This window comes from Orussus abietinus, unplaced genomic scaffold (genome assembly GCF_000612105.2).
Source record: "Orussus abietinus isolate OABI.00-Male unplaced genomic scaffold, Oabi_2.0 scaffold6, whole genome shotgun sequence".
Taxonomy (NCBI): Eukaryota; Metazoa; Arthropoda; class Insecta; order Hymenoptera; family Orussidae; genus Orussus; species Orussus abietinus.
In genome coordinates, this window is record NW_019396002.1 from 1900439 (window position 1) to 1919567 (window position 19129).

The 19129-nt window shown below is 49.0% G+C and overlaps 1 protein-coding gene across 2 annotated transcripts; it reads right to left on the reverse strand.

The window, feature by feature from the left end:
• Positions 1-15469: 15469 nt before the first annotated feature.
• On the reverse strand, positions 15470-18793 carry LOC105694291 (zinc finger protein 346). Of its 2 annotated transcripts, none has more exons than XM_012414810.2 (8): positions 18454-18793; positions 17534-18088; positions 17370-17443; positions 17116-17268; positions 16954-17048; positions 16563-16870; positions 16406-16477; positions 15470-16322 (listed from the first exon to the last, which is right to left on the reverse strand). In XM_012414810.2, exons 1-8 carry the CDS (start codon positions 18491-18493, stop codon positions 16168-16170), a joined length of 1452 nt encoding a protein of 483 aa, XP_012270233.1. In that variant the 5' UTR covers positions 18494-18793; the 3' UTR covers positions 15470-16167. The 2 variants fall into 2 exon arrangements, with proteins under 2 accessions (XP_012270233.1, XP_012270234.1); XM_012414811.2 differs by having other exon boundaries at positions 18359-18793.
• Positions 18794-19129: the final 336 nt, after the last annotated feature.

Genomic DNA, 19129 nt, shown 5'->3' on the forward strand with positions numbered 1-19129 from the left:
TATGACACCATTCTTGAAGTCGAACGTATCGAATCCTCTGACATTTTGTCAAACTAATATACAGAGGCTCCAAGGAAGGTCCCGACACCCACGAAATTTCCCGTCCCTCGATTCGTTTATAAAGAGCCTTCGTTTAATTTCTACAAACGATCCGGTACGCCCAGCGAGTTAAGTTTGAAAAACGGCCGGCCACTTTGGCATCCCTGGAGAATTGCCGCGGAGAGCGCGCAACGAGGAGAGGAACAAAGCCGAGGAAGATGGCGCAAAGTGCGAACAGGAAGTGGCGATGCACCGCGCGATATCCCGTGGCCGACGAAACGGAGAAAGACTCGGTACTTTCACCGGCCCTGGTACAGTGCGGCCCGCGATGCGGCGGAGTCGGAGTGGTTTCCACGGAGAGGCCGAGATCATCGCGAATCTAGGCGAGAGTCGCGTAACGTAACGGGAAGGGAGTACCGAGCCGCGCCGAGCGGAGAGTAGAGCGTGCGCGCGGTCTGGGATTATCGATTTGCAAATGGCCGCCGCCGGTGGATTACCATTTCCTAGGTTAGGTCGCGGCAGGACGCGGCCCGAAGATCGGCGATCGTGGGCGCGGGTGAAATCGCGCCACGTGGTGGCCGGAGAGGTTAACCGTCGGCAGTCTTTCGGAGCCCCCCGACGAGATGTGACGTAGGATACATGGAGCCCGCGAGCCAAACCATTCCCCCTGATATCCTTGGGAAGGCGAAAGAGAGAAAGCAGAAGGGCTATCACTTCTTTTCCTCGCTTTTGATATTAAACAGACTATCGTCATATCGCGCCGCGCGCAAGTTTCACGTAAAAAAATTAAAAAAAATAATAAAAAAAGTGGAAAAGCGAGAAAATGTCCCGTTTTCTCTCCTTGCGTTTTGTACATGGAAAGTTGATATTTCGTCATATATTCTATATCGATGAAAATTTCTTTGCGTCCTCGTCAAATATTTTACATTCGGGAAGATTTGAGTTCTTTTTTCTTTTTTTTATAGAAAGTTGATATTTCGCCGTATATTCTATATTGATGGCAATTTGTTTGCGTTATTTTGAATATGAATGTTGAATGCGGAGAACAAACTCGACGATTTATTTGATATTTTTGCGAAGCTGGGGAAGAGGAATGAGAGAGAACAAGGGCTGGCCTTTCCTTCCCTCGCTCTTGCCATTAGACGGATTATCGTCATATTGCGCCGCACAACTGTTTCAGGTAAAAAGGAGAGAGAAAGAGCGAGGTACCTGTACCTGTATTTTCGTTCATTCGATTTTGCTCTGTACGTAATCGGATCGGCGTTATACATCCATGTATATCCTGCATCCATGGAAATTACGCGTTTTTTATATGAACGTAGGATACATAGGGCCCTGCAAACCTAATCATTCCATTGAAAATCCTGCGAAGGAAGCAAAAAGGAGAGAGAACGAGCATAAGGGCTGTCCATTCTCTCCCTCGCTCTTGCCATTAGACAGGCTGTCGCCATATTGCGCATCGCACCTGTCTCGCTTAGAAATGGAGAAAAACCGCGCCTTTGTTTCCTCTCTTTCAATTCTACGAACTTCATACTCAGATCGGCGTTATATATCCATACACCCTGCATCCATGGTATGATAAATGCAGTGACTAACGTCGTGGCGACATTTAGTCAGGCCGCGCAGCAAAGGCGCATACCCTAAGCTTGCAACAAATGCTTCAAAAAGCTTTTAAGGTGTTATGAAAGGGTCATTCTACATATATCAACACGTCAAAACATTTATAAATCTTATCCAAACTGGGTGCACCGAATCATTTTAAAACGTCATTCATTTTTCCAAATAGAAATATTTCATTTCTCCCAGACCAGACCCAAAGACGTATTTCTTTTTTCAAACGAAACTTCATAAAGCATCACGTTCTTCCATAGAGCCTCCATAATCACATGCTAAAGCTTCGAACGATTTGGTGCGCCCAATTTGGAGAAAAGTTTTATAATTATTTTGACGTCTTGAGATATATGTATATAGAATGACCCTTTCATAAGAACTTACTGCATCTATGTATTTGAGTATATCGCACGCATTTGTTGCATTAATAACTTCCTGTGACGAAATTAATGCTCATCTTATGCATCTTCGTTGTGTGGCCTGCCTTACCTTTCTGTAAATACGTTCACGAGTTTAATTCTCATAATTGTTTCCAACAACTGGGGAAACTTCATGAGATAGAGCGAGAAGATCGGTGAGATCGATCGTCGAAGCACCGGCGAGGTTGCAGGTTATAATAGTTACGACAATAGGCGCAGCCGGGAAGATGCCAGGGGGAGGCTCCGGGGAGAATTCGGATAAAAGAAGAATCCGATGAAAAATGAGCTTCGCCGGTAAAAATAGAACGAAGCCGGAGATCGGCACGCGGGTGACCAATATGGCGGCCCCGTGGCCGGGAGGCTGAACTACATACAGAGTAGACCTGCTCCAATTGGCCCGAGACAATGGAAGGTGCATCGCCGAGGCAGGCATCGAGCTCACCTGTCGCGCGATCATCTCTCGGCTCCCCAACGACTTTTCTGACGCCAGGACTCGCGTAGTGCCGACGCGTCGTACCTAATTCCTTTTCCTACCTAAATAAAAAAAAAATACCTGCAAATATAAACTATTCCAAATACCAACCATATATAAAATACCGAACCAATACGGAATACATTAACGCATTCTGCATATTGGACGCCATCACGGTCGGCGATTGAAAGACGTCGAAGTCTAAACTCGTCAGTTCGAAGGAAAGTTGCAAAAATTCGAGGCTAAACTAGGTAAACGTGAAATTGCATCTGCCAAAGCCTGGCGGTTTTTGAGGAGGATTCCTGCTCTAAGGACGGTGGTTTCCAAAGTCAATGGAGTCGGAATTTACGAGCGGTTGTTTCGAGAGGACACGCTCGAAGGATCGCTACCTGGCCTGCAGGTACAAGGGTAGCACCTTCTACCTGCGCCTCCACTCAATCGGCGACCTGAGCGTAGCTGGTGTAGCTACCGAGTCTGGGCGTTATCTAGTTACATCCTACTTTGTTTATACACCACCTTCCCCGCCCCAGTTGCATAGATTTTTCCATTAACGCGAACGATTGTTGAACTTTGGTCTAGGTACATCGCCTATTTCGTGTCTGTTCCACCCACTTCGTCGGTTTAATCCGCGTCCACCATGGAACGGTCGGTGGGTTTCTCAATGGTCGACAGAGTCCGGGCACGTAGAGGGACGAAAATACTCCCGAAATTTATGTGGGTTGACCGCGGCCAGAGATTTATATCTCGTGTAACTACTCCAGCTAGATACATGGAAAACGTGTCTAGGCATTTCGAAAACGTCAGACGGAGAGGCTTAGGCTCTACCTGGGAAAGACAACGCGGATCCGGGGAAACCATGGAGATCTATGAAGAAACGGATCGACCGTGAAGTGAGGTCTCAGTCGAGGGGACTGACTGAATTTCGAGAGGCAAGGGAAGGGAATTGCCGCGGCCATCTTGCGTTCTCATATACGATCTCGTACTCGTGAGCATACTTAATCGAAACGTACTTTCCTCAAAGTGTGATAAATCGCGTGCCGAAAGTTACGAAGACGGTAAAATAGTATCGATCATCGTTTCTAAAGACATAAAAATCCCGTATCTCAGTACGCGTCTTCGCAGATATCTCGCGTGACGGTGAGATATCGCCGAATAGCCGAACATCGCCGTCACGTTAAATTTTCAGCAGTTTCATTTATCAGTTCATCCCGTTACGTTTACCTCCACGCTTACGCGAGATATCTACGAAGGCCTTAACGGTTTTACCGCGTACTCCGAGCCGTTTGTTATATTCGTTTGAAACAGACGAGCAAGCGGCAACGCAAGATGGCCGCCACCCGTTCTTCCCCATTAGCCTTCAGCAACTTCACCAGCGCAGCGATACCCTCCATCCCATTCTTCCTAGATCCATGGGGAAAAGGCTAACCATTGTTTTCTTTCGATTCCCCACCTCCCCTACCCCAACCTGCCGTGCGTTCTCGGTCTTATTCGTCTCGCTTCTAATTTTCCAAGTCCCTCCCCTCCCTGGTTCGCATGTCTCTCGAAGAAAGGAAGAGAGGAGAGCTTGAACGATCGATCCAGGGCACGGCCGGAAGTAGGGTCTTGATTCAATCTCGTTGAATTTAACGTCGCCCGTTCTTACGGACTTAGTCCGGGTGACACCTCGATAACCGGCGACCGGTGCAACTGTTTGCCCCAGCGCGGAGAGAAAGAGATAGAGAGGGGGAAGGGAAGAAAAAAAAAATAAAAAGAAAACAATACCGAGAATAAAAAGAACAAACAACGCGTAATACACTTCTAAATGATCCATTCAAGTCACAGGCCAATCGGAAGCTGCGCTTTTTGCGCCGCCGCGGCCGGCCGACTGCAACCGAGTAAGAGCTGCATTTTTCATAAAGCGGGACGATTGCCAAACAGCGCTATCGCGGCAAAAACGGCAACGGGGCAGAAAATGGGACGATTGGAAAAATGGTCGGACCTCCTGCCTTCTTGCCGTCTCGCCGCCGCGCCAATTCGCCGGTTTTGTCGGCCCAGCGATTGTTCTTGGCTTAGCGGTCGTCCCGCCAACCACCAGAAATTCCGGCCTTGGTTAAATTCGTTTTCTCGGAAATAAAAGGGAAAGAAAAAAGAAGGAAAAAAAAAATAAGAAGAAGAATGTTCTTTCATCGAAACCAATCAAGTCCTAATTCGACGGGCGATTATACCCGCGAGAATGGCCCCGACCGTAGAGCTTATAGAAACGGAGGGGACAATCTAAAGGAGGGTTTAAGCGGAGGAAGTTAGAGAGGTATCTATTGTCTATAAACGTTTACGAAAAATCGTTGCTACGGAAGCGTGAAATATATTAACGCCGTATTCCCTCCGTGACTTAACCATCGTGTCCAGATAGACACTAATGGATTTTTTTTTCCTGCTTTTGTATTTATACTTCTTCCTTTCATGCTTCCTTGCTATGTTTTAATTACCCAAATATTACTTTATATGAACGAATTTGCGGTGATACTAATATTCTCACACGAGGGGCTATTCACTTTTTTGCCTTTGATATTTCATATGATAAACAGCAATGCGATTCGGTAACAGGTGACGTTTGGTCTTAAAATTGTTACAAGGGTTGGGTGATTTCCATCAATTTCCACATGATTTCGAGCGTCAACATCCATGATTTCCTCCCTCGTTTTCCCATTTCATTAGCGTTTGACCCTGCTCGCACTAAACAATGGAAAAATTGAATAAGGGGCACGATTGTCCAATGATTCCTAATGCGCGCCTGCAGTATATTCCCAGAAATGTTTAGAAACGGAAGATCCTTCCCTTCTCTAACCATCTCCAGCCCCTTAAAAGTACACCAAAGCAACGTCCCCTCTTTCTATAAACTCCATGACTCCAGCTTCTTTCTCTTTAAGGTGCCGTGAAGTCAGCTGCATTCCCGCGGAAAAGCGGTCCCGGTTCCGCCCCTAGTTCCACTTTCGGTCATCGGCGCAGTTCAAGTTTGACTTAACCTCGTAATCGCGACGCGACCCGTACCGCCTATGTTTAAAACCTCGCCGTCGGTTAAGTGCACCGAAGTTGGCGGCGTTTCCCGTCACCCGTTCAGGGCCCCAGTTCCAGCTGAAGTTCCCAGCTTTAGTTTTAGTTACGGACGCGGCCCCTAATACGATCAATATTGCCTCGATACTCCGGAACTTCCTTCCACCGAGGAAGTGGGGTAAAGTTCGCGCTTTTCCCGACGAGCGGAGTTCGACCTGAAGTTGCAGCTCCAGTACCGGTGCGACCAATATTGCCCAGATACTCCGCACTTCCTTCTCCCCGAGGAAGTACGGAGAGAAGTTCGCGCTCTTCCTGGGTCGGCGTGACTTCCCCGCCGACGTGATACACCCTCGGTGATGGTGTGTTTGCCATCGAAAAATATTCCCACCACCGAGGAAGGCTCGAACAGGCCGCCATCGGCGACACATCGGCCATCCTCCCATTCGGTCTATTGACCGCGCGCGCAAAAGAACCCAAATAGCACGTTACGTTTCCACCTGGTGGAAACCACCTGAGCCGGGATGACCGAGAAACGGCCTAAAACCATTGACGTAGGATATTTGGATCACGCGAATCCTACCATTCCTTTGGTGTTCTCGCAAAATAAGGGAAAAAGGGAGAGAGCGAACAAAAAGGCTACATCCTTTCTCTCTCCGTTACACCGTGATACCTTATAAAGAATATTCATAAAATTTCTACCCTCTTAATATACATGAAGTCGTAGCAAAATTCTAAACTTCACGTCTTAAATGTGAATTAGAATATATAATTGATAAACCATCTTTGAATGAAACTTCCGACAGAAATGTTATAAAAGTCAGAAATTTTTTCTATCAACGGCGTACGTACGCTGTTAGATATTGCTTCTCAAACTAAAGGGAGAGATAAAGAACAAGCCTTTCTCTTCCTCATTTCTGCCGTCTCCATAGTCGGATCACCAGGTGGGGTCACTACCCCCTACGTCCTAAACCCCGCCTAAAACCCATTATCATAAAAATTGCGCCTTGGCGGCGATTCGCGATCGGCCTAGCTTTCGAAAGCCTCCGTTTAAGGAATCACAGGCTCTGGTAAAAACGCTATCCCAGTCGAGATCGAAACCGATTGGCGATACGTCCTCCCTTCTCCCGAGTCGCGATTAGCGGGTTTTAGGCGCGTGCGAAAGTACCTATGTAAACCTCAAGGGAAAAGGGGCTAACAATGAGCGTGCGCAGCTCGCACGCGTGTAAACGTGGACACGGCGTGTACCGGCGTGTCGTCCGGGCTCAAACAGCCGGCACGGAATTTATTTACATAATTAAGGAGAATCCTCAGCGTCCGCCGTGCGCGATCGGCGTCGCGACGGGGGCGCGGTATTCGCCAAAATTCGGGATTTCAGCCCAAATCGAATCCCCTAGAAGTTTCCCCTCGAGGACTCCCCTAGTAATGCGTCGTAAGTCGTCGGCGTCCTAACGAAGTGAGGCCAAGCAAGTGAATAGAGACCGAGTAGCCGTCTCGTAACGAGCCATTGCGGTTGTTACAAAGCCTTTGCCCAGAGGCTTTAGCGTCCGTTGTAGTCCGTCGCAAATAATTAATTCGGTTTAGATGCAATCCCCCTCCTACCGGTCCCTTCCGTTTCGAGCACGGCAAGATAACTCCGGCGATCGTTAAACTCGGTGTAAATAATCCCTTAAGAGATATACACCGAGGATGTATATACTGGAAGAGTACTCGGTGTTTGCGGGGTTATTACCAGACGGGGTAGAGTCCGACAAAGCCCTACGCAAACAAACCTCTGAGGAATGTCAACAGTGCTCGGAACAATGGTTGACCGCTGTCTCCCTATTTGGTACGATCGTTTATTAAGACGCGAAGTGGCAACATTTCGCACGGGGATAATTCGCCTAAACAGAAACGCAATCGGAGTCGGAGGAAATTCGACTCCACCCCGCTGAAATTCCGGAAACGTGGAGTCGGGTCTCGAAGTATCGCCATTGCTTCGGGTTTACATAACCCGTCGTCCACCCCCTACCAATCCCTTTCAGCATCGACAAAGAACCCTACAATGTTCGATGTTTATCCGACAGCTCGGAATTTTACGCCCCAAGGACGAAACTCCGACCCTAGACTTTCCTTACGAGTACTTAGAGATATAACTTAAATCTACATTTTTCGCCTACCACCGTTCCACCTGGCTAACTCTTCGATCGAAAGATGAGAATTTATGCGTCTCTCTAAATTCGCCATAAGTTTCACGGCCTTGAGTTGAATCGCAATTTTTGGGGTGCTGGGAGAGCGCCTTATTAATCCAGATAAATAATAAATCAATTACTGTACCAGATAATGCGTAAATATATCAATGCCCAAAGAATAGAATCCACGCCCTTGTCTACGCACCCTCGACCATGTACTAGTCTCATGGCTTTTAATCGTATGGTAATTACATGATTACAGGAGCATCATCAAATTAACAAAGTCAAAGAACAAATAAATTAACATACCACGTAATGTGTAAATGAATCAGTAACCAGAAGACGAGAATCTACATATCAATCCACATTCGCCCCCTTGAAGTTATACCAGTTTCAAAGCCTTGGGTCATATGATTGCAATGCTCATATGATTACAAGAGTACCACCCTATTAATGTGACATGAAAGTGGCCTCAAAGATATCTCGTATGTGAAACCTTTCTCCGAACAGGGTGTACCGAATCGTTCGAACTTCACAACGTGAGTACGGAGGCCACAAGGGAGGTCCTGACGCCCATGAAATATTAATATACATATTTTTTTATAAATTATTTATAGAAATGAGAAAAATGGCGTATAGAAAATGAAATTTCATGGGGGTAAGAGCCTTCCTCGAAGTCTCCACATTCACGTGGCAAGCTTGAAACGATTCTGTACAATCAGTTCGGAGAAAAGTTTCCCGAAGGATCGACCCTTAGAATTCCACTTTCGCGTCACCTTAACGAATTCGGCGAGCAAAGAAATGAATGCAGCAAATAGTGTGAATGTACAATAACTTCGGTAGAATCAGTTAGGAGAAAAGTTTCCGGAAGGATCGACCCTCAGAATTCCACTTTCGCGTCACCTTAACGAAGTCAGTGAGCAAATAAATGAATGCAGGAAATAACGCGAATGGCCGAAGTCAGAGTCTCCTCGTCTATCCATCCTTAGGTCGTCTAGTCTCTTGGTCCTGGGGCTTATCGCAATTCTCTCGTGAGAGCAAGAGCGCCAGTTCGTTACTCTTGTCAAATAAGAAAGGAATTAGCAGGCAGATCGGAGTTTCCTCGCGCGTCCGCTCGGGAGAAATAAGTGGAAGTCATGCTTACCGATCCTGGGGCGCAGCGTAAAAATCCCTGCGGGGCCGCTCCTGGCGCACTGGGGTCAAACTGTGCACGCTCACGGGGTCACGCGGCTCGAGTCTTCGGACTCCTGCGGCTCACCGTGGCGACACGGATCCTCGAGGTGGCACACCGGAGGACGCGGGACTCGCCGGTGCTCGGGCGCGCGCGCGATGCGCGCCGCGAGGGAAGGGCCGGTGTACCAGAAAAGGAACAGGAGCTCGTCGACGAGGCTGCCGTGCGAGGGAGACGGAGCTCGGCTCGGTTCCGGGGAGGGGAATCGCGGCGATCCACTCGAGATATTTCGCCGCTCGCTGGCTCGCGCTGAATTATTTGTCACGGTCGATAGAGGTGCTCGGCCGGAGTGCAAACGCCATTTTAGCCCCCATGCGTCGCGGCGGCCCGGCCGGCTCTCCGCGAGGTGCTTCCCGAGTCGAGCGCCCTCGGAATGCGCGCGTATATATATATCTATTAAATTGTATATATAGGTGGCGAAATATATATATATGTGCGCGATATGTCCGGAGAACGTATCCCACTAGTGGACGGCGCGGCCGGCGGAGGCGGTCGGCGCGGTCCTCCGCATAGCTTCGAACAGGACGGGGCGAAGTCGGGGAGCGCACTGGTCCACTCGCGGGATTCGCCCCCGAGGTTGCGGGTCCTTTCCGTCGGAGCCGCGGGTCGGCCGCGGATTGGTTGGCGGCCGGCGCGAGGAGGCACGAGTTGTCAACCGAGAGCCCAGCTCGCACGCGCGACGCCCGGTTATACGGCCCTGGCAGACCGGTCTAGCCGCCTCGGTCTCGACGCGGACTCCTTCTGCCGGTCCTCTCCCCTGGGTGCACCTCTGTCGGGTTTCGGCAACCCTCGGCGACTCCGCGACGTCTCTGCGGCACGTCTAGCGCGTCTATGCCTCGGCTATTCCGCTCGGCCGACGCCGCTGGGACGGGGACGACCAATCGCGTCGGCGCTCGACGCGCAATCCGCTCCACGAGGCGAGAGGACACGAACTGAACTGCCGAAGCGAACCCGAGCGGAGGTTGCCCGGCTGGTTCCAGTCGTACCGCTATTCGGCCCTCTTACACTAGGCCGCCTCTCCTCCCCGTCGCCAGGCGACCGCAGCGCCGCCACTCGTCGACGAGTCGCCTCGGGGACGCGGAACGCCGCCCGGTCGTCTCGGCCGCCCTCGAAATGCTCCCGGCTGGCCGGTCGCCCTCCTTTCCGCGCCTTGGTCGAGCTTTTCGCCCGACCGATTCCTCGCGAATCGTCGCTTTTCGCCGAGGGGTCATTGATTTTTTCCGGGCTCCCTAGTGTAACCCGCGCGCATGCGCTCCGCTCGCGCAGCGACACGGCCCTGCGCGCGAGCGCGCGCGCGCGCCGGCTCCGACGCATCGAGGGTCCCAGGCTTGATTTCTGGTGACTTTCGCCGCCGGCGGAACGCAGACGCGGTCTCTCGGTGACTCTTCGGGGAAATTCAGGGGGTTTTCGGGGTTTGAGGGTGGCGGCCACCTGACTTACCGACCGGGCCAGTGGAGCGAAGTCGGCCGCGCGCCGCGGGACATGGAGGTCGGACTTTGGAAAAATCCCATCTTGCACGGAGGTTTTGCTTATCGGTATGTGGCCTCCTGGGTGATGGGGTTTTGTCTTAAGTGATGCATCGACAGCCTCGACTCGACGCGAAGGTCTCGTTCGTTCCCGATTTCCATGGTAGATGGGAAACCTTTGGTACCTCTCGCTGCGGTGAAAAATCTCTCCTCTTTTCGAAGTTTCGAGGGCACCGAACACGGCGGGGTATCTGCCTTACCGATCGAGGTCTTTAGAATGAAGTTACCCGCGTCTCGGAGGTGGTTCGGCTATCTGGGGATCTTTGGGGAAATATCGAGATGCATCTTGCTTGACCATTTCGGGTCGAGGGGGTGGAGGCGGGTGGGGAGCAGGTTCAGGATGCGCGCGCACGGGAGATCCATGATCTGGTTAAGGGCGATCGAGAATGAGAATGTTATTAATCGGGGTCGATTTTGTTAATCCCGAAGAACAGAGATTCGTAAGGAGAGCGTCGCTTCGTCTTGGCTTCTGGCGTAACCGTACGTCACATCTCCCACTTTTTAAAGTGCATTCCGTGACATTTAGTGGAGAGGGTAATCACTCATCGCGCACTTTGTACGTGTATGTAAATATGTATGCCCCTTGAATGGTAAATGGGTAGGGACGGGTTTTCTCCGCGCATGCATGGGTGCGCGGAAGATTGATGGTTGATAAGTTTCGGGCTACGGAGGGGCCTAGATCGATGGATAGGTCAAGGGTTTGGAGTTGTCGTAGCTCGCCGATCTGTCCGATCATCGATACATCGGCTTCGATGAAGACGACGCGAGATACATGCGATGACGGAACAAATTCAGATGTACGGGACGCCGTTGAAAATGACGCTCTCCTTCGAAACCCTTCATACGCCTTTCCTGGCACGTCCTTGGCTTGTCGGGGTAACGAAAGACGTATCGATACGATTCCGGTGAACTATGGGTTAATTGGCCCACGCGTTCTCCCCCGACTAATCCCGGCATGAATTGCCGGGATCGGTGGCAGAGCGGTATAATTAACGGATATGCACAAAAGCCCGGAGCAAACACGAGGGATCCCCGCAAGATGGCCGAGCGACCCTCCGGGGAGCTCGATGGCGAAATTCCGGAAGTCCTGCGGGATCGCTCGGAGCTTTTTACGCGGGACACCGTGGCCCGACAAATTGTGGTCATCGGTCTGAAAAGTATCCGGGAACAAAGAAGCGGCCGATCGGAAAGAGGACGGTGGTGCATTCGTCGGAATTGGAAGGCGATCGATTCCCCGGATCTACCGGAGCGGGGTTAATCGTCCGAGTCGCACGAGCTCCACGAGCCGACGCGGACGACCGACATTTCCGCATGAGATCACACACTGTCCGCGCGCGGGATGAGTCGGATTTTCTATTTTCTCGCCGGGGGACCGCATCGAAAAACCGGACTCTGGAGGCCGTCGACAAAAAACCCCCCGAATCCCGGGGCTTTTTCGCCTCCCGGGTGTCCGCCTCGTTTTCCTGCCGCATTCGCGACCATCTTTGGGGACGCTTCGGCGCATTTTGACGCTCTTGGCGCGGAACTCTGCCCTCCCGTTGCACGGGAATCCGGCGTTCATTCGGGGAGGGGCGAAGAAGCGTCCGGTGGATGTCGTGGATTCTCTATTTTCTATTTCCTTGCCGAGGTATCGCATAGAAAAAGACGCCGAATCTGGGAGCTTTTTCGACTCCCGGGCTCATTTTCTCGAATTCACTTTGAGGACGCTTCGGCGCATTTCGGTGCTCTTGGTGCGGAACTCTGCCCTGAAATCGCACGAGAATTCAGTGTTCCTTCAGGTAGAAGTGGCCAGGACCGGTGGAGGTCATGAATTTTCCATTTTCCATTTCCTCGGCGGAAAATCGCATAGTAAAAACAACCCCTGGAAGTTGCCGATAATGAATTCATGAACTCTCGGAGCTCTTTCGCTTTTCGGGTGTCCGTTCATTTTTCTATCGAATTCACGGCCACTACAGGGACGCCTTAGTGAATTCCAGTGTTCTTGGCGCGGAACTCTGCCCTATAGAATTAACGGTCAACTTTTAGGGTGCTTAGACGGACTCCTGTGTTCTTGGCGCGGAACTTTATTCCGCAAGAGAGCAGGAATTCGGTGTTCATCCGAAGTAGAGGTGACGAAGGGGCGACCGGTGGAGGCTCTGGCTTTTCATAATCGAGAAATAATTGCCGGAGTTTCCGAAATACCGGGCTTCTCGGACATTTCTGCTAAGGCAAAGCCGCCGACTGGCCGGCACGAAACAATGGCGTAAGGTGAGACAAAGGCGTGACGCCATCTTTGCTCTGGGACACGCTCCGCGCTAATTTGGTTAGCGGTTCATGAACGGGATTAAAAATTTACGCACTTACGTGCGAATGCGTATCCGAGCCCCGACTAATGAAAAAGAAAGGACGGTGACTGGCTCGGCCATGAAACTTCAATTAGGTTAAGTGAAATTAGATTTCCTCACCCAAGAGCGCCGATGCAATTGCTCCGAAGTAAAATTCCTCGCGAAGTGGAGTCCTGATGGATTAAACAATTTAGGAGATTTCTCTAACGCGTTAGGAGAGACGTAAAACGTAGAATCTATTATTCCTTTTCGCAAATAAGGGTGACTCGATAGCCCTCTTCCCCCCGGAGTTTTGTATTTGCAATTTAATTTTGCAGGAGCTCGATAATTGGTTTCCATTCTCCTTCGGTTTGAATCCTTTTAATCGGATTTTGGTACTTCATCCTATTTTCTTTTCGCCGTTATTTCACGGTATATCGGCTCGTTTTGATCCGCGATTCAATTGGCTTAACTGAAAGTTCTTTTTTGTTCCCATGCGGACCGTAATATCCCCTACTCGGAGATTCTGGAAAAGAGGACCCGGGGGTCGCGTTTATTCCGACAATAGATAATGTTTGTGCTAGCCAAAGGTATACGTGTCCATTGAGTGAAAAGGGAAAAATTAATGTGATTCAGTATCCCGTAGCTTTGTCGCTTTTATATGCGTAATATCTGGAAACTCGTGAAGGGAAACCGATCGACGGAGGCAGGTCGTGATGTCTTTCAAAATGGCGGACGAGCGATCCTAAACTTGGCAGTCGCGTCTCATCGTTCGATGAAAAAAGAAAGGGCCGATTATTGCGGACAACTTCTCCGAGTCCGGGGAAGAAAAAAGACGCACTCCGGTGGGATTCGCAATTACCGGATGAAATATGTCGGAATCGTGAAGGAGAGAGAGGGAGAGAGAGAAAAAAAAGAGCGAGAGTAGCTATTAAATTAATTTGGTCTGTTTAGCTTTTTCCTTTCGTCATGTCCGGTCCTCTCCTTTGAGGGAGCCGCGCGGCAGGAGTGAATTAAAATTTTTTGGAAGGACCAGGGAAATCTCTTTCAATCTCGTAACGCCGCGGAGAGCGTCGGCCGTGACGGTGATTCTTTCGGGAGCCAATTGGCCCACTATACTCGGCTTTTTGATTCGAAATTCGATCGAATTCGAGCCAATGACTGGCGGAATTTCGAGAAGCATTCCCGACCGAGCACCTGTAGCCGAGGGTCCCGAAAACCATCTCGCAAAACGACGAAAACCCAAATTATGTCGATCCGCCACCTCCCTATAAAAATGCGAGAAGTTAAAATTCCAAAATAGAGAAACGTCAAAAGTCCAAATAGTCAAGATAAGAACGGACACGGTTCGCTTCGCGGCGAGTCGTACAAGGGTCTTTCGGATTCGCTAAATCAAAGGATCGCGAGTTTCTGTGGAGATGTAATTTCTTTTTATTGAAAAATGAAATTCTCGGGACGCGTCGATCAGTGTTCCGAGTTTCGAGGGGGCACCGAAAAGAATGATAAAAATCTCCGATGAGTCGAAGCGAGTTCAAAACGCGGGGGGGAAAGGCATCCGAGGGGGATCAAAGATGCTGCGGGGGCAGAGAGGGGCTGGACAGGAAAGAGACAGGGGAAAAAACAAACTCGTTAAAAGCGGGTCTGCAGTCATAAAAATCCGAAGCGCAGGTCTATACTAACGATCTACAAGTCCGCGCGAGGTTGATCCTAATCTTGTCGTGCAAGAATCGTCCATGAACGTCGACGCTTAAGAGCGAGAAGGACGCGCTTATGGGCGGCCCGCGGGAGTGAGAGAGACGCCGGCCCGCACGGAGGGGCCGAAACTTCGCGCGAGAAAAAGAGAACCGAGAGAGGGAAAATGGCGGAGGGGCTAAATTGCTGTTGTTCGAGTTTGTTCGAAAATCGAGAACGGGCTCCCTTTCCCCTGGGTATTATAGATGCAAAGTGAGGGGATGGCCCCCGTTCGTCAGGTATTTCCAGAAAGACGTCGCTGCCGCCTTTCGAACGCCTTTTTCTCACTTTTCACATACTCTTTTTGACGTGCTCTGTTCCCGCTTGCGTGAGAATTTCTGGCGACGGAGTTTGCACCGTAGAATCGTCAAAATCGGAATTTTTTATACCATTCCCTCGCGCGTGTCTGTTCTTCAACCCGAGATATACCTAAAAAGGCCTAGAGACCTTTAGTAACGTAGTTATTAATTTCGTTTCGTCAAAGAAGTTATTTTAGGGGTATTCTTATGAAAGGGCTCGATTAACACGCTACCCCTTTTCTCAAACTAGAGTTTTACTATTTTTCAATAACATTGATGTGTTCCGTCTCGTCAAGCGGCATCTTTGGTCTCTCGAGTCTCGCAATGGCTTAATGATTTCCATAATTGAATAAATGTCGATTAAGGTGGAAGAGGTGGCTAGACTTAATACACTTGCTCGAGATGACAGAAATCTAATCTAGAGTTAATCGGCATTTAATTCAAAATCTACCGCGAACTTAATATATTTAGACTCCAATCACTCGCATGATGATCAATCTGTCGCGCGCGGTAACTCTAATTACTCGCCGCCGGCAGAAACGCTAAAATAAAATTAACTTTCTCACTTTGACCTCATAATATTTGCGCGCCCGGTAACTACACGCGTTAATTTACATTTGATTAAAATTAGGCGCGAATCTTGTAGAACGCTATGACTTATATAGAAACGTATCTGTAAAGGGATGAGAATCGCTTCTCGTTAAGAGATACTATTATTTTTCACAGTTTACGGCGACACAAAGTTGATGGTGAAACCTGCCCGATCACAGTGCCTCTCTACGTGAACTGTACCATGTTCGTGATATCCTTCTCATAAATGTATTCAGAAAAGAAACCGCTCTTTTCAAATAAAATGAATGACTCTTAATGAATAAAAAGTGTCTTTCCATTAAATGAACGATTTGTCTGCACATAGCACGTATTCTCGGATACAAGCTCAAGGAACACCGGTTTCGGCTTGGTCTTAAAAACTTAACAGGTTCCTGACCGATAAAGTATACCTTGCACGAACGCATGTTTTCTCTTTGTTCTCCGTACGAGGTAAATTTAAGAACGAAAGCAGGGTACCCGACTTGAGATTCACTTTCGAGAAACAGAGAGAGAAAAAGAAAAGGAGATACCTCGCCGGAAGCAAGCCTTTTGCTACGAGACAAGCAAGAGACGTCTTGTGCTTTCGAAATGTACAATTATTTTATCCACAAACTCCTTTGCGGAACATAGTTGCATAGAACATCGCTGGCTAAATATTAGTACGAAAACATTAATAAAGGCAGGAAACAACGTCGAAGGAGACGCTCCAAGAAGTTCCGGGAGGAGCGTAGCCCCGTAAACAAAATTCTATTTTTTCTTGAATTTCGCCTTTTTCGAAATAACCACCGCCGAGGTTGGCGATTTTGGGTTCAACTGGTTCTTGTGCCGCTTGCTCTCCACGTGTTGAGCGAAGCTACTCTCAGAATTCACAGATAAATTGCACGGTGCACAATAATACTGACCTGGAAGAAAATAAAAATAAACCTCAGTGCAGACATATATTAAACCTTCTGTATTTATACTTTGATAGCAAACTTAAATTTACCCGATGGTGTCCTATAAATGGAATAGTCAATCGGTCCTGGTGGTCCTGCTGGCGGAGTTTCCACTTCGGAACCTGAAATAAGAAAAAAACAGTACCGTTTAAAATTTGCCTAGTAAATGCTTTGATTTTTCGGCAACTCAGGCAAAACATTAGATACCAGTTTCGGGAAGAGGTAAGCCGTTTAGTTTCAGCATTCGAAGGTGTCGAGCTCCTCGTTTATGGGTTTCAAGCTGATCCTGGCGGTTTGCGGAAACGCCGCAAAGTTCACACCTTAAAGGTGTAGGAAAAGGTGCCGCTGTAAAAGCGCTGGTAGGTACTGTCCCCGTTATTGGTGCAGTACTGTCCGTTGTAACGGGCACTGCCGGCACAGCTTGCGTTTCCGGCTGGAAGCTTGATCCAATCCCAAATCTTCCGGACGCGTCTGTAGGTGCCTGATGATTCTGGTTCTGAGCCTTTTTCGACGGTCTGCGGAGGTTTCTCGTGTTCATGCAAGTAACATATTAAGAATGCAAATATGAAGGTAATTGCTTGAAAACTTAACAACATACCTGACACGAGGGCCTCCATTTGCAGCTCGCATGTGCTTCTTTCCGGCGTAATGTTGCGACGCGTCCGTTTGCGAGGTAAACCAAGTCTTACATATCTAGAAATACGTAAAATGTAAACTTTACAAAATAAGAATGAAACCTAAATTGAGTGACAACGCGTACATCGCAGTAGGAGTTCCAGTCGTTATTCGTCGTGCTCGTGACTGGTCCATCCTCTGACTTCAATTTCTTAACGCTCTGGTTTAAAAACATGGACACTTTCTTTTGATGAGGCTTGCCATCATAATGAAGCTTGGCTTGCAGAGTTGAATTCATCTGCAAAATTAAAAAGTCATGAATCCTCCAGCTTATTCGATTGACCAGCAGAAAATAAATTGAACAGGGGCTTAAAATATTAGTAATTACATGATACTTACAACTGCATTGCACAGGTCGCAGTTGAGCGGTTTCATAAGCGCCGACAGCTCCCTCTGAGCACTCGCCACTTTTTCTGTGTGAAACGAGAAAGGGCATTTAGAAACCAGACGAAAAACAATGTCCGCAGTTGTTCAAAGTCTGCGGAATCCCCTAACTTAATTACCTGCATCTTGGGCAGGGTCAATGAACTCGCTCTTGCGCTTAAAATACTTTGGGCTTTTGATTTTTGCGGTATTTTGCGTTATCGTCGCAGCGGCGTTGAAAGTGGATTCATACCACTGCGGATAGACTTCCGAGGTATCTGCTTCCGTCGGCACCCACCAGGGAGCAGTAGGTTGGCCAGGGGGTTGCAGAGGAGGAACAAAGAAGCTGGACGCAGGAGTGAGGCTTGGGAAGGGTGGACGTTGTACAGGTACTACAGGTGGTGGGGGCGTTGGTACCGGTACCGGTACCGGAACTGGAACCGGAACAGGTACCGGAACATGCGCAGGGGGTGGAACGCGAACCGGTGCAAGAGGCGGAGCTCGAACAGGAACCGGCGGTGGAGGCGTAGGGGGAGGTGGAGCGCGATTCTGCGCCGGCATTTGTATTCGAGGTGAAACCGACGAAGCTTTCGCAGCCAGAATTTGCTGTTGTTTCACCAACTCCGCTCTCCCTGATGACGATATAATCGGCGGGGGCGGTGGAGGTGGCGGCGGAGGTAAAACGCCCTCGAGACCTAAATCATGTGAAGAAATTAAAAGGCAATGCAAATATAAACTGGATTACGATACTCTGATTACTGTGTGATGACTTAATGATTTACGAGGGGTAAAACGATATTACTGCTGTAGGGGGGTGTGCGTTCGGGAGATTTAATGACCAATTAGTTGGTCATTTCTTCGGTTGCTAATTATGGTATAAGTTATCTCGAGAGTGATTTCGAAATGTTGATAAGCTTCCGTGACGCGCCGCCAGTTGGCACCACGCGGCGCGTCTCTCAACTCACGTGACACCCAGTTCATTATCTCGGCACTCTTCATTCCGGCATCCAGACTACGCGAGTCAATTGGCGATCGATAAGTTGAATAAGCTCTTATTTACCCGGCACCTCCGGATTTTCGATGACTTTCGAGGCAGACATTTCTTAGGAGTGATTGACGGGTTTTCAGGAAGTTCTTTTTAGAATTGACGGTGAGACGCAGCTTCGACGGCTTTCGCTCCGCGGTAGCGCTCGGTCCGACGAACGGGAATTCAATCTTTTCGAGTCCGTTTAATACTCGATTCACCTGGCGAAACCCCACGTGCTCCGCAAGGAAAAACGCCGCGGAATCCGGACGCGGCTCGCTCGAACTTCGACAACTCGACTCGATGAGAGAAGTAGATTTTCGAGAGGTTAAATGAAACGTTTGACAACCCAGACCGACGCCATTATGGGTTGCTCAAGATGGCCGCCCGGCCCCTACCGGACATTACTACGCGTGCCGAAATTTATGAATTTTTGCTCATTCTTGTTATTATTTGCATTCATCTCCTTTATTTCATACCAACAGGCACTATTTTAGCATACAAACTTCATTTTAGTCGGTTTGTCGGTCATTTAATTGCTTAGAAAAGTGAAGCTGTAACTGAATGCTGATTGGCCACGTTCCGTTGAATCGATGATTGTGTCAGAGAGTAGCAGAGAATGCTCATGCTTCGTTTCTCATAGCTATTGAGAATTACTGTCTCCTAGCGGTAATGCTCGGAAATTGTTCCTTACTTAGAATGGATACGCTCC

What these genes read in the sequence shown, in the direction of transcription:
- LOC105694291 (XM_012414810.2), bottom strand. Translation starts at nt 18,493, where the DNA reads ATGTCTGCCTCGAAAGTCATCGAAAATCCGGAGGTGCCGG. An exon ending in CGAAAATCCGGAGGTGCCGG is followed by an intron (nt 18,089 to 18,453) that starts GTAAATAAGAGC and finishes CACATGATTTAG; the next exon opens with GTCTCGAGGGCGTTTTACCT. An exon ending in GCGACCTGTGCAATGCAGTT is followed by an intron (nt 17,269 to 17,369) that starts GTAAGTATCATG and finishes TTAATTTTGCAG; the next exon opens with ATGAATTCAACTCTGCAAGC.